This window comes from Trachemys scripta, chromosome 4 (genome assembly GCF_013100865.1).
Source record: "Trachemys scripta elegans isolate TJP31775 chromosome 4, CAS_Tse_1.0, whole genome shotgun sequence".
NCBI lineage: Eukaryota > Metazoa > Chordata > Testudines > Emydidae > Trachemys > Trachemys scripta.
Genome location: NC_048301.1, coordinates 138,963,914 through 138,977,828, shown reverse-complemented (window position 1 = coordinate 138,977,828; position 13,915 = coordinate 138,963,914). Strand labels below are relative to the sequence as shown.

At 52.6% G+C, this 13,915-nt stretch overlaps 1 protein-coding gene across 3 annotated transcripts; it reads right to left on the bottom strand.

Moving 5' to 3' along the window:
- Positions 1 to 1,353: 1,353 nt before the first annotated feature.
- On the bottom strand, positions 1,354 to 13,842 carry LOC117876298 (translational activator of cytochrome c oxidase 1). Of its 3 annotated transcripts, none has more exons than XM_034768315.1 (6): positions 13,675 to 13,842; positions 13,000 to 13,273; positions 12,253 to 12,359; positions 6,301 to 6,431; positions 3,251 to 3,428; positions 1,354 to 2,316 (listed from the first exon to the last, which is right to left on the bottom strand). In XM_034768315.1, exons 2-6 carry the CDS (start codon positions 13,259 to 13,261, stop codon positions 2,116 to 2,118), a joined length of 879 nt encoding a protein of 292 aa, XP_034624206.1. In that variant the 5' UTR covers positions 13,262 to 13,273; positions 13,675 to 13,842; the 3' UTR covers positions 1,354 to 2,115. The 3 variants fall into 3 exon arrangements, with proteins under 3 accessions (XP_034624206.1, XP_034624207.1, XP_034624208.1); XM_034768316.1 differs by having other exon boundaries at positions 13,546 to 13,681; XM_034768317.1 differs by lacking the exon at positions 13,675 to 13,842 and adding an exon at positions 13,535 to 13,668.
- Positions 13,843 to 13,915: the final 73 nt, after the last annotated feature.

Sequence of the window (13,915 nt, the reverse complement as noted above, 5' to 3'; positions counted from 1 at the left end):
GACAGAAGCAAAAAAAGCATTGAGTACATTAGCTTTTTCCACATCCTCGGTCACTAGGATGCCTCCCCCATTCAGTAAGGGGCCCACACTTTCCTTGACTTTCTTCTTGTTGCGAACATACCTGAAGAAACCCTTCTTGTTACTCTTAACATCTCTTGCTAGCTGCACCTCCAAGTGTGATTTGGCCTTCCTGATTTCACTCCTGCATGCCTGAGCAATATTTTTATACTCCTCCCTGGTCATTTGTCCAATCTTCCACTTCTTGTAAGCTTTTTTGTGCTGATAGCAATCTTAAAATGTACTTTGAGTTTTACATATATAAAGCACAATCCACACACTCATACATCCTCACACACACACACACACACACACACATTAATACTATACTGTACTGTGCTATCCTCTAATTGTAACTAAGAGCCTCACCTTATCTGCTGATTTTGCTGTGTTGACTCTGCTGCTGGTTGTTCAGGTTGCTTCACTCCGTTTGGTTCCGCTCGTTCAGGTCAGCTCTCCGCTGGAGCGCTTCATTCACTCCGCTCCGAACTGCTTTAATAGTCGTAACTCTCTGCCTTTTATACTGTCCTGTCAGCTATCAGATCTTTACCGTGCATGTTTATCGCTAGTTGCACCTTTTTGGCTTTCTACCAATTCTATTCCTCCCTCTCCCCCCGCTGAACTTTCAACCTTTTGGCCTATTTTCAGCAGTCAAGTACCATGTCAACTTCAGCTTCTAACGGTGGAGTGACTTTTGCCTATTCAAAATGGAAGCTAGGGACACAAAATGAAGTCCGGGGAATCTTTGTGGTATCACCTCTTACCCAATAACTCCTGACTGAGCTAGAGTGGGGCTTTGAGAAAGAGACACCCCATCTCCACTGACAGACTCCCAGTGATGGAAAATCCACCCCCTCCAATGGTGAATTCCCCTCCCTGGTAAACACCGGACCCTTATTCCCAGCCTGAACTTTTCTCCCTTCAGCTCCCATCCTGTGGATTTTGCTCTGCCTTTGTCTGGGAATTAAACAGCCCTCTGCTCTCAGCAATCCCCTTCTCATTTAGGTGCTTACAGACCAGGATCACGTCACCTCTTAACCTTCTCCTCCACTCTCTCACTACACAGCAGATTTTCCAGACCTCAAATCATTCTTGTGGCTCTTTTAAACCATTAACCGTTTGTCACCATCCCGTTTACCTGCCAGTCAACTGCTCATTCAACACCCACACTCTGTGACCCCGCCCCAAAGGTCCCCTCTCCTAATGCTGCACCTTCTGCCCTTCCTGGAGTGTTTGCATTTGGATGGACGTAGCAACACTGCAGTGAGAGCCAAGTTATGGATAGAGTCTCCCCAGCACTGACAAGCAAACCATTTATTAAGCAATGTAAGGGAAAGGCCGCCCTCCCCAGACAGTACATTTGGAGGGTGGGGTGCGCTCCCTATTGCTCTCCTGCTGGGGGTGCTGAATAGGGGGTCACACAACAGGGAGGTGTTAAGTCCGCAGGTTGTCATCGCCTTGGCACAGTGTTACTCTTTATCCGCGGAGTATTCGGTGCTGTATGGGTGCAGAGGAAGCTCCCTCCACCCATCCCATGGAGGGGGACATGCCAGAGCATCACGCAGGGAGGCCTTACTGCAGAAGGCCTGCTGGATCAGACTCAAGAGGGGAGCCGAGGCATTCAGGTCACGAATCCCAGGGGATGAAGTTAGGAGCCATAAGATGCCTCAGAGAACACGCCCCATCCTCAGGAGCAAGGGTTTCTGCCCCAGAGAGTGCCGCCAGATTGCACCCAGTGCTGGCACCTGGAGAGCTGCGATGGGGATCGTTCACCCTGGGAAGAAATCCCAAATTAAGCCCAATCTTGGGCCGAGCCCTAAACCACGTGGTGCTCAGGCGTCCCATCCCAGGGCAGGATGAGGCAGAGTCCTGAACTGGTTGCCCCATGGGCTCCTGATCCAAGGGACGAGGCCACACACCGGTTGCCGTCCATACAGGAGGATCTCAAGTTGAGCTGCACCCATTGCCCACCAGATGGGCTGATCTTAGGCCAGGGCTAGGCCAAGCCGGGACCGACGTGCCTTGTCACTATCCATCTGCTACCCCCTGCGCTGGCCCCTACTCGATGTTGTCGTAGACCCGGATCACCTCCTGGCAGTCGCCCAGCATGGAGAGCAGCTGGGATGCCCGCTCCATCTCCTCATCGGTCAGCTGCACCCTGGCATTGGGGATGAACTCCAGGGCAGCGGAGAGCGACTGTAGCCCCTTCGAGTCCAGCTTCTCCCGCACCTGGTGCAGTGATGGCACCTCACACACAAACTGAGGGGAGAGGACAGGACAGGGGCTGTGAGGGGCTGCAAACCTGCCCACTGGCCCCCCGTAGGTGCCCGCTGAACAGACAGTGTGGGCCACATCGCCCTCGCTGGGCCTGATCTGTAGAGCCTGCCTCTTCAGAGCCGGCCATCGCTAGTTCAATGCCTGGTGCTGGCTACCATCTAACTTGCCGTCTGACCCCCATTCACCCTGTCCCTGCACTGTGGCTCCAGGGGATTTAACCCCCCACCCCAGGAATAATGGCAGCAAAGGCGGGCCCAGGCAGTCACTCTGGTGGGACAGGGAGTGCAGGACGAGCCCCCAGGTACATGCTACAGCAGCCTCGGGGCAGCTCTCACTTATACACAGTCCCCCTGGGGAAGCAGGGAATGGGACAGAAGGCAGCGAACGATGCCCATGCCAGCCAGGGAAGACCCTGAGGGGGGCTGTTTCCAACCTCCTTACGCTCCCATAGCATTCTCGAGGGTAACTGCAAAGCATACCCTGCCAATGCCTCCCACACATCCTGTGTATAATCCCCCTGAGCCAGGGGTACACCAGCCAGAACCCCACATCTCTCCCCTCCCCTGGGCCAGAGCAATACCAGATCCCCATGATTCCTCCCCTTCCCCGGCCAGATCAGTGCCAGCCAGACCCTCATGTATCTCTCCCATCACCTGGGCTGGATCAGAACCAGCCAGACCCCCACATATATCTCCACACCTGTCCCCCGAACCAGATTAGCACCAGGTGGGCCCCGATTGGTGCCTGAGCAATTACATCAACTGGCTGCTGCCCCCCATTGGCTGATGGTATCTCTTGCTCCGCAGTCCCACGTTCTCCCAGCAGCCCTCACTGCAGCAGCGGGAGGGCTCTGTGGCAAGGACCACAATGGACTTGCCACTACGTTAGCCAGGGAGCCCCTGTCACACACACCCACCTTCAGAACTGCTTGCTCCTTCTCGTCGTCTTCTTCCCACACATCCTGGGCCCCGGCCTCGATCGCCAGCTCCAGGGCCTGCTCCAGGGCCACTGGCCTCTGCTGAGAGTCGTGCCCGCTGACCGTGATCACCCCCTTCTTGTCAAAGCTGTGCCGGGCCCCGTCGGACATCTGCACCCTGCATGGGAAAAGGGGGACATCACGGGACAGGGAGTCACTTCTATACAGCATGAGAGAGACCATTCCTGGACGCTGGTCCAGGGGATTCGTGCTTTGCACAGGATGGAGACGAGGGAAGAAGGGCTCAGAGAAGAGCCACAAGAATGATTCAGCTGCCTCATCGAGAGAGCTTGAAGGCTCTCAGCGTACTGAATTTATCCCAGAGATGTCAAAGGCCCATTGTGCTCATCCAGCCAGACTCCTGCCTAGCCCAGGCCAGAGAATCTCCCCCCTTGATTACTGCTGCCAGCCCAGTAACTCCTGGCTGAGCTAGGGAGGCCTTTGAGAAAGACACCCCCTCTCCACTGACAGACTCCCAGTGATGGAGAATCCACCTAGTCCCTTGGGGAGCTGTTCCAGTGATTCATTCCCCTCCCTGGTAACCATGGGCTCCTTGTTCCCAGCCTGAAATTGTCTCCCTTCAGCTCCCAGCCAGTGGATCTCACTCTGTCTTTGTCTGGTAGTTGAAGACCCCTCTGCTCTCAGAAATCCCCTCCCCATGTCGGTGCTTATAGACTAGGATCACATCACCCTTTACCCTTCTCTGAGATAAACTACATTGAACGAGCTCCTTTGGTCCTTCGTTCGGAGGCAGGTTTTCCAGCCCCCAGATTGCTCTTGTAGCTCTTCTCTGAATCCATAACAATGTAAATGGTTTGGGAAGAGGTTTAAGCTACCTCCGTTTAAGCCCTTCTTGCACAGATATAAGAGAGTCCACCCAGAGATGTGTTGTGATAACTGGGCTGGCAAATTCACCCTAATTGTGAGCTCAACTGTAAAAAGTATGTAAAAATGCATGAGATGTCACAGTAGCCTTTAGAATCATAGGACTGGAAGGGGCCTTGAGAGGTCATCTAGTCCAGTGCCCTGCACTCAATGCAAGACTAAGTATTATCTAGACCAGCCGTTCTCAAACTTTAGCAACCCAAGAACCCCCATTTTGATTTAAAATTTTTCAGGGATCCCCAAGTCCCTGCACTCCGCCCTTCCCTGAGGCCATGCCCCCCACCCTGCTCCTTCTCCGAGGCCCTGCCCCCCGCTCACTCCGCCCCCAGCTCAATCCAACCCCTCTCTCCATCACGCGGTCTCTCCCTCATTCACTTTTACCAGGCTGGGGTAGGGGGTTGGGGTGCAGGCTCTGGGAGGGAGTTTGGGTGCAAGAGTTGGGGTTCTTGGCAAATCCATGATGACTGTTACCTTATCTTCTAGGTGTTTGCAAATTGATTGCTTAATTAGTTTCTCTATTATCTTTCCAGGTACTGAAGTTAAGATGACTGGTCTGTAACTCCCTGGGTAGTCCTTATTTCCCTTTTTATAGATTGGCACTATATTTGCCCTAATAACAAATGCTGATGGGAAAAGGTATGAAAGAGACAGAAAGAATGAAGTAGTCTAAAACAAAAAGGCTGACTAGTATAACTCAAGGGCTATGTTGAAATCATCCTTACTAAACACCAAAGATGTGGAACTAGAAATTAATGAACCAAAATTGGTGAATCGGAAATTAGGCCTAATTGCTGAACAGGATAACAAGGGGCTTGGCTATTCCACCCATCGGTACATTTTGGGGTCCTTAAAGTAATTTAGGGGGAAATATGGGAAGAACCGATGGAGACTATTAGACCCAGACCCCTTTCATCCTAATCCTCAGGGATATCCTGACCAGTCCAGGCCAAAGATAGGGACTCAGATGACATCACCACCCCTACCAGCTCGAGCTGAATCCCAGGTTATGTCTCTACTGCAACTGGACACTTGCTTCTGGCCCGTGCCACTTGACTCGGGCTCGCGCTAAGGGGCTGTTTAATTGCAGTGTAGACATCCGAGCCCAAGCTCTGGGACCTTCCCCCCCCGCCATTGGGTCCCAGAGCTCAGGCTCCATCCTGACCTAAATGTCAGCCTCTTAGCCCAAGCCAGCTGGCATGGGCCAGCCACGGGTGTCTCTTAGCAGTGCAGACAAAGCCCCAAACATGAGATAAAATGCGATCAGACTTTAGCAGCAGCGGCAACGGCTACAGCTCATCTCAACTAACTTATTTTTTTAGCGCAAAGACCAGTAATCACCATCTTTGTGACCATCTAAGAGACCGGAGAAACCCTTGTTTGACATCTAAAGACTCTCTCCATCCAGAAGGGAAGTTATTAAAATCAAAGCCTTACTCAATACTTTACATCTCAAAGGCTTTTAACTGTTTTGTCTTCTTTTCCGAATCTTTAACAAAAGGATTTTTAGTGGGGTGTTTGCCATGCTGCCAAGAAGCATGAGGTCTCTGTATCCCAAACCCCGAACCTTGTGTAACACTTTTTAATGTTGGACAGTGACATTGTTAGGTTAACACCTTTGGCCCATTTATTCCAGCTAAAGTAATGCCACAGGTGTGCACCAGTTTAATTAAACCCGTTTAAGTTAATCCGGTGCACCTGTTCCAGTAAACCCGGGGTAACATTTCCCAAAGAATCTAAATGACTTAGGAACCTGAATCCCATTGATTTTCCAAGACTTGGGCTCCTAAAGGCTGAAAGTCACTTTTGAAAATGGACTATGGCTCCTAAACCACTTAGGTGCTTTTGATAATTTAACCCAAGGTCTTGCTTATTACAACTTCATGTACAGACCAGCCCTGACCCACACGTAGACTGTATGTTGTGGCCAAGCTGTAGAGAGCGTTAGCCAGCTATTTCCCCTGCACTAATGCATTGTGTTTATCTCAACCACTAGACACTCATGTTTTAAGACCCGGAAGTGTCGGGTTTGGTCACTGCATGGAGCACGGGAAGGGCCTTTGTGCAATGAAATGCAGGATTGTCGGGCCCGGCAGGGAAGGACTGACCCATTGCGTTTCAGGATGAGCCGAATATCCTGGTAGGTTCGCTTTGCATTGTCCGTCAGCACCTCAATGAGCAGCGCAGATCCCCCAGGGCCTCTGGCTTCATAGAGCAGGTACGAGCTCTTCCCTTTGTCCTGCAGCGAGAAGGGGCAGATTCAGCTCTGCAGCTGGGCTTATGTCTTGGGAGGTGTTAGGGGGCTTTCCCTTCACCCCCTCCCCTGGTTCTTGTCACGCAGACAGAAAGCAGAAGCCTGGAAGTCCTAAGTGCAGGCACTCTGTGTTCCCTGTAAGCTGCGCACTTGGCCACGCAGGAGAGATTCAAATGCCGGCCAGCTGATTAGAGAGCCCGTACAGCCAGCAACGTGTGTTCAGGTGCCCCATTCCTCATGTTGCTCTGTACTGCAACTTCTCCCGAAACCCTCCTGCTGGCTATGCAGAGCAAGGGTGGGAGAGGAGGGTGCTGATGTCAGGGTGTCCCACTTCCCCCACCCCTGTACCCCACCTCCGCAGAGTAGGGCAGAGGGGACAGCCTGGCTCAGGACTAGGAGCTGCTGTGGTCTGAGGTCTGAATGGTGAGTGGCTGGGTGCCTTTCTTAAAGAGACAGTGCACGGTTCCTGAGATTTCCCCAGCAGCCAGCGCTCAGTCTCAGTCTCTCTCACACACACACTCTTTCCCCTCCCCCTGTAGCCCATCTCCCTAGAGCAGAGGCGGGGAAACAGGGCTCGGGACAGAGCAGGAGAGCTTTCAGTGAGTGACTTAAAGAGACAGTGCATGGCTTTCTCCAGCAGACAGCACACACCCAGAGTCTCTGTGTCACACACACACACACACACAGTCTCGTTCACACTCACCTCCCAACACATACTTGTATTATTGTTGTTACTTCTTGGTACTTCCTTCAATGCACATATATTCTCTGTAGTTTTAGTCTTTCAAAGTGTGTTATTTTAGAGTTTAGACTGGTCTATGCATTTAATAATTTTTATTTCTCTCTTACACTTAAATTTAATTCTTTGAGTAGTGAGTTCTAAAATGCCTAACCTGTCCTGGCTGGAGTAATTATCCTTTTTATTTCTACGGGTGGCGCACATCCACGCATACCTCGGTGCACATAACAAAATTTATTCCGCACACGGATGGAAAAATTAGAGGGAACATTGCAGGCAATGCAATGTTTATTGGGGTTAGTTTCAAGCAAGCATCTCCATGGCTCTGATGCCACAGAGCCTTTACCTGTGTCCCCGTTCCCTATTCCCACCTCCTTAGCAGGCCCAAATATACCTGCAGTGCACGTCCCTGGTCCCACCCCTTACAATTTATGGTCATGTCCCTTTTCGGAGGGTCATGAGTCTGGGGTCGTGGTACCACCTCTTTTGTATCCCATGGGAGGGGTAAGGAGTGATGTTGTGTTCTGGCCAAGGCTAGGCCCTTCTTTGGCCTTTAGTGTTTCTTATGCCTCCTCCCCATCCCCTCTTGCCCCTCCTGACTGGTTGCTTGACCTTGGCTTGAGAGAAGTGCCAGGCAGCCTTCCAGCATATGCTCAGATATTTATACACCCAACCACACCCAGTAACACTTTCAACACTCTCCTCTCATTGTACTAAAAAGCCCATCTGGCTGGGTAGAAGTAACACATAGTGTCTTTGCTCACAGATATTAGTAAGGATAAAAGAGCATCAAAAGTCAAGCCCAAAATTCTGCCCCAGGCTAACAAACAGGCCAATATACTAACATGAGGTCCTGGGGTTAAACAATAAAGGCCAAGTCTCCGTCCATCCCCAGGCCCCAGATATACGTTACTGGTGGCTCCTGCACTACCCAGGAATGGCTCCTGCTTCCTCTCTGGACGCACATGCACAAGGGATCCAACAGCAAACTGGAGCCATAGAAACACTCAATGTTTATGATCTGAAGTGGAGCACCAGACCTGGAAACTGGGGCAAAGGAGGGGGCCCTCTGGAGCAATAGATTGTAGGCTTTGCCATATGGGATCAACACCAAGGTCATAGAATCCTAGAAGATTAGGGTTGGAAGAGACCTCAGAAGGTCATCTAGTCCAACCCCCTGCTCAAAGCAGGACCAACACCAACTAAATCATCCCAGCCAGGGCTTTGTCAAGCCTGACCTTAAAAACCTCTAAGGAAGGAGATTCCACCACCTCCCTAGGTAACCCATTCCAGTGATTCACCACCCTCCTAGTGAAATAGTGTTTCCTAATATCCAACCTAGACCTCTCCCACTGCAACTTGGGACCATTTCTCCTTGTTCTGTCATCTGCCACCACTGGGAACAGCCTAGCTCCATCCTCTTTGGAAGCCCACTTCAGATAGTTGAAGGCTTCTATCAAATCCCGCTTCACTCTTCTCTTCTGCAGACTAAACAAGCCCAGTTCCCTCAGCCTCTCCTCATAAATCATGTGCCCCAGCCCCCTAATCATTTTTGTTGCCCTTCGCTGGACTCTCTCCAATTTGTCCACATCCTTTCTGTAGTGGGGAGCCCAAAACTGGACACAATACTCCAGATATGGCCTCACCAGTGCCAAATAGAGGGGAATAATCACTTCCCCCGATCTGCTGGCAATGCTCCTACTAATGCAGCCCAATATGCCATTAGCCTTCTTGGCAACAAGGGCACACTGCTGACTCATATCCAGCTTCTCATCCACTGTAATCCCCAGGTCCTTTTCTGCAGAACTGTCGCTTAGCCAGTCGGACCCCAGCCTGTAGCGGTGCATGGGATTCTTCCGTCCTAAGTGCAGGACTCTGCACTTGTCCTTGTTGAACATCATCAGATTTCTTTTGGCCCAATCCTCCAATTTGTCTAGGTCACTCTGGACCCTATCCCTACCCCCCAGCATACCTACCTCTCCCCACAGCTTAATGTCATCCGCGAACTTGCTGAGGGTGCAATCCATCCCATTATCCAGATCATTAATGAAGATGTTGAACAAAACCGGCCCCAGGACAGACCCCTAGGGCACTCCGCTTGCTACCGTCTGCCAGCTAGACATCGAGCCGTTGATCACTACCCGTTGAGCCCGACGATCTAGGTCCATCTAGCTCAGTCTCCTATCTCTGACAGCACCCAGAGCCTAGACTTCAGTCCAAGCCCAAACATCCACGTGGCAACTTTACAGCCCTGCAGTCCAAGCCCCACGAGCTCAAGCCAGCTGACCCAGGCCAGCCACAGATATTTCATTGCTGTGTAGACGTACCCATGGCAGTGTTCCCTCTAATTTTTCCCACCAATGTGCGGAATGAATTTTGTTCATTATGTGCACCAATACGGAAGTGAAGTGTGACACATCATCTTCATATTGGTGCACATAACAAAATTCATGTGGTGGGGGAGGGGCTGAGGGGTTCTTGTGGGAGGGGGCTCAGGGCTGGGGCAGAGGGTTGGGGTGCAGGGGTGTGAGAGCTCTGGCTGGTGGTGCGTGCTCTGGGGTGGGGCCGGGGATGAGGGGCTCAGGGCTGGGGCAGAGGGTTGGGGTGCAGGGGTGTGAGGGCTCCGGCTGGGGGTGCAGGCTCTGGGGTGGAGATGAGGGGTTTAGGGTGCAGGAGGGTGCTCCACGCCTATTGCGGGGAGACAGGACTCCCCCCAGCGCTCTCCCCACAGCAACACCTGGGCTTGGGGGTGGGGAGAGGCGCCTGTCCCCGCCGCGGGAGCTCTGGGGCTGGAGGATAGGCACCCCTCCCCCTGGCCCCAGCAGGTCCGGGCCAGGCCTTGGGCCAGCCGTGGCCCAATCCGGCCGTGGCTGAGTCCAGGCCGCAGGGTGAGTTGTGGCTGGGGGAGGGGCGCCCCTTCCCTGGTAGGTCCCCGGGCAGGTTCCCTAAGCGCCTGCGCTGCACTAAATAGGCTGCCGTGCGGCCGCAGAGCTTACAGGGAGCTTAGACTCATGGTGAACAGGTTTGGGGCCCCGTCAGGCTGGACCCCAGCACACACACACCATGACTAAGACTGTAGCCCTGTCCCACTGGGCACGGCAGAGACAGAGAGTAACTGAGATTTGGTCCCCATTGTGCCGGGTGCGGCTCCAGCACATGGTCACTGAGAAAAAGTCCCCGTCACACTGGGCTTGCACAGATACACGGCGACCCCCATCGCAACAAGTGCTGCACAGATACACCTAGTAGTTGACAGTCCCTGCCTCAAAGAACGTATAATCTATAGACAGGACACAGGGTGGAGAAAATGGGAACCACAGACTATTCCTGTGTAATAGTACTTGAGTTTTCACTAAATCTTTCACAATTATTTTTGCTATTCTTTTCCCCCCGCTCTGAAACAAGCTCCTCCCCCACCCCCGATACATTTTTTGAACCAGGATATTTTCAAAAATGAATTTACAAGAGAAGAAGATTAGATGCACATTCCACCGGCCCCCCCTCAGGAAAAAACATAACAGTACAGTATGACCAAACTAACCAATCAAAAGTTACTGGTAGCAATACCGGGTGGAGGCGGGGGGCGGTTTCCATTTGCTCTAGTTCATTTTGCAGTTTTCACCCTTGTGCACGTGTGTGCATTTTGCAGCTGGGTGACTTTTGATTGGGCAAATTCAAATGGGTTTATTATCTCAGACCCTATTTGCAAAAGGGGAAACCGAGGCACAGACAAACCAATGCCAAATTTATTACATGTTCACTGTTGGGCTGTCCTGGGTCTATGACAGACATGTTTCAACCCTAACCCTAGGGTTGAATAGACTCAGGGGAAATGGACGCAGGCCACTTATTTTGGGGCCCACATAGGGTTGGGGCCCCAATTTGAGAGGGCTTAAAGGAGTGTGACTTCCAGAGACTGGGACCCTGGCACTTTCTGAGAACCAAGACCCTTTATACAATCCCAAGATGGGGCAGCTTGAAGTCAGGGATGCTCTTGAACTAACAGAGGGCTGGACAGAGAACGGAGATTGAGAGCATCTGCTCTCCGCATCCTATAACCACAGATGGTCAAAACACTGGCAGCAAAACAGTTTTCCATTGGAAAAGGTAGTTTTGTTAGAATCGAAACATTTCACAAGAGCTTGTCAATTTCAATGAATTTTGATGTGAAAATGAATCACTTAAATTTTCTCAGTTCAAGAATACGAAAAATGTGTTTTACTAAGGTAACACTTCGTTTTGACTGTATTGTTCCAGTTCATTCCAATTTTACATTTTATTATATTAATTTCAATGTAGGTTTAATATTTTCTATTAAATTACAAGGTTATGGCATTAGTGAAAGGAAATAATTCAGTGTTTTTGAATTGCATTGTCTGAATTTTCTTTCCACCAAACATTTTAAAATCTAAATTTTCTAATCCGATTCAGCATGAAAACAAATTAGAAGTGTCAGAATCTCCCGTGGGATGGACATTCTGTTTCCCAATCATCTCTACTTGTAACACAAGGACTAGAGAATGTTCCTTGAAATAAAAGGTGGGAAATTCAAAGCTGATCATAGAAAATACTTTTTCACACAAAGGGTGATTATCCTGTGGAACTCACTGTCACAGGGGGCAAGAACTTAGCAAACAACTTCTGGCAGGGATATTAAACCTCCTGCTTCAGGGCTTGAGCTGACTGTAACTATTACAGACCAAGCTGAGACCTAACGCAGGATGATTATCCCCACATCTGCTAATGAGGGATTCTTACACCTGCCTCTGCAGCCTCTGGTGCTGGAAACAGGACACTGGAGTGGACACACCTCTGCTCTGATCCAGTCTGGCAATTCCCTATGACCCAAGTGATTTGCCCAAGGTCACAGAGGGAGCAAGTGGCAGAGCTAGGAATAGAAACCACAAGTCCTGTAGCCCAGCCCAGCACCGTAGCCACAAGTCCAGCCTCGTTCAAGGCTCCCAATGCCCCTCTGCATAGCCTGGCCTGGCCCGGAGAATGCAGCAAGGCTGCAGCCTATAAGCCCCTCTGCCCCCTAAGCTGAGCTGGCAGGACCCGGCTACGTACCCCTCCCTTGATGGCCACCTCAATGGATGCTTTGGGCATGCTCTTGCTCCGGCACTGCTCAATGATGTTGGCCAGGTTGGTATTGAGATCAGGGTTGGGTCCCCCTTCTGCAATAGGACAGAAAGGGGGTGTCATAAGGGAGACATGGCTGTGATCCCATTCCAGACAGTCCTGATTCCCAGCTCCCATTGCTATAACCCACCAGCCTCCAATCCCCTCCCAGAGCCAGGGATAGAACCCAGGAGTCCTGAGGTCCCTGGTGACCCTCCCTGCTCCAAACCACCTATCCCAAGGCCCTTCCTCCCTTCAGCCACCGTTATCTGTTACCTCAGGCCACCTGAACCCCAGGGACTGGGCTGCCCCCCTCTTATGCGAAACAGCTACTAGAGTGGAGCACAGACCGAGCCACCTTACAGGAGGTGCTGTGGGACAAAGGAAAGGTCCAGTGGAGAAAGGATGAGAAGGGGAGAGACACTACCCCACAGACCAGCATCCTCTCCTCCAGCAGCCGGGGAGGATAACAGAGCTTAGGGGTGCTGGGGTTAGGGGCAGCGCTACCGGTCAAGGCTGGGCTCTGTAGCCACAGTCTCTGGCTAGGGCTGGGCCCCATCAGGTGCTGGGAGGTGGGAAGTCTCTGTAGCCCTCCCTCTGGCTGTGACAGGGCCTGTGGGGCACTGGGAAGCTGGCGGGGCTCTGTAGCGCTCCCTCTGGCTGGGGCTGTATCACACACAGGATCCGCCCCGGTACCTTTCACAGCGACGCGCAGCAGCATGGTGAGCTTCTGGAAGAGCCGGCTGCGCTCCACGTCCCGCGGGCCCTTGATGTGCTTGACCTTGGACCATTTGTTGTGGCCGGCGGGGGTGGCACCTGAGGTGTGCAGGGCCCGGCATGATGAGCGGGGGGAAGGGGCAGCCAGCGTGGGCACCAGCCCCTTCAGTGCCAGCACCAAGGCCAGAACGCGGCATCTGTACGGGGCAGCGGCCCTCGCCATGGCGCTGGGCAGGGACATGGGTGTGAGCTCCTGAAACACACATACACACACAGGTTACACAGCTGGATGGGAGCTCCTGTAACACACACACATAACACACCTACTGCTCAGCCTCCCCGAAACACACACACACACACACACTACAGCCAAGTGTGAGCTCCTGTAACGCTCATACATACACTGGCTTCCTCTAACACACACACACATGACACAGCAGACGAGGGTGTGATCCCCTGTAACACACACACCAACATCACACAGCTAAGCAACAAACACACCACACAGACCGACCCGTCTCTTACTGTGACACACGCTGCAGAGTCTGGCCGGGGCCCTCTTGTACCCACTAGTCCCCCTCCCCTCCCAGAGCCGGGAGAGAACCCAGGAGTCCGGGCTCACAGCCCCCCACGGCACAGCGGTGCCCCACTCACAGCCCAGGGGCAGGGACCGGGCTGCCCTGTAACGGGCTCCTGCCGCCCGGGCTCCAGGTGCAGCGAGCGCCCCGGCGGCCGGACTCGGGACCCAGGCGTCCGGGGAGCTGGGCCGGAAGGTCCCTGGGCTGGGGCCTCCCCGGCTGCTGGAGCTGACAGCGCAGGCGCGGGGCCCTTGAGCCGGGGGCGGGCGGGGAGCGCAGCAGGGCTGGAGCCGGCGCGTCCCGGAGCGAGTGGGGCG

Coding starts and splice junctions, on each gene's coding strand:
- LOC117876298 (XM_034768315.1), bottom strand. CDS start 13,261: ATGTCCCTGCCCAGCGCCATGGCGAGGGCCGCTGCCCCGTACAGATGC. Junction 12,360..12,999: donor GCTGCGCGTCGCTGTGAAAG/GTACCGGGGCGG, acceptor GTCCTATTGCAG/AAGGGGGACCCAACCCTGAT. Junction 2,317..3,250: donor AGGAGCAAGCAGTTCTGAAG/GTGGGTGTGTGT, acceptor CTCTCCCCTCAG/TTTGTGTGTGAGGTGCCATC.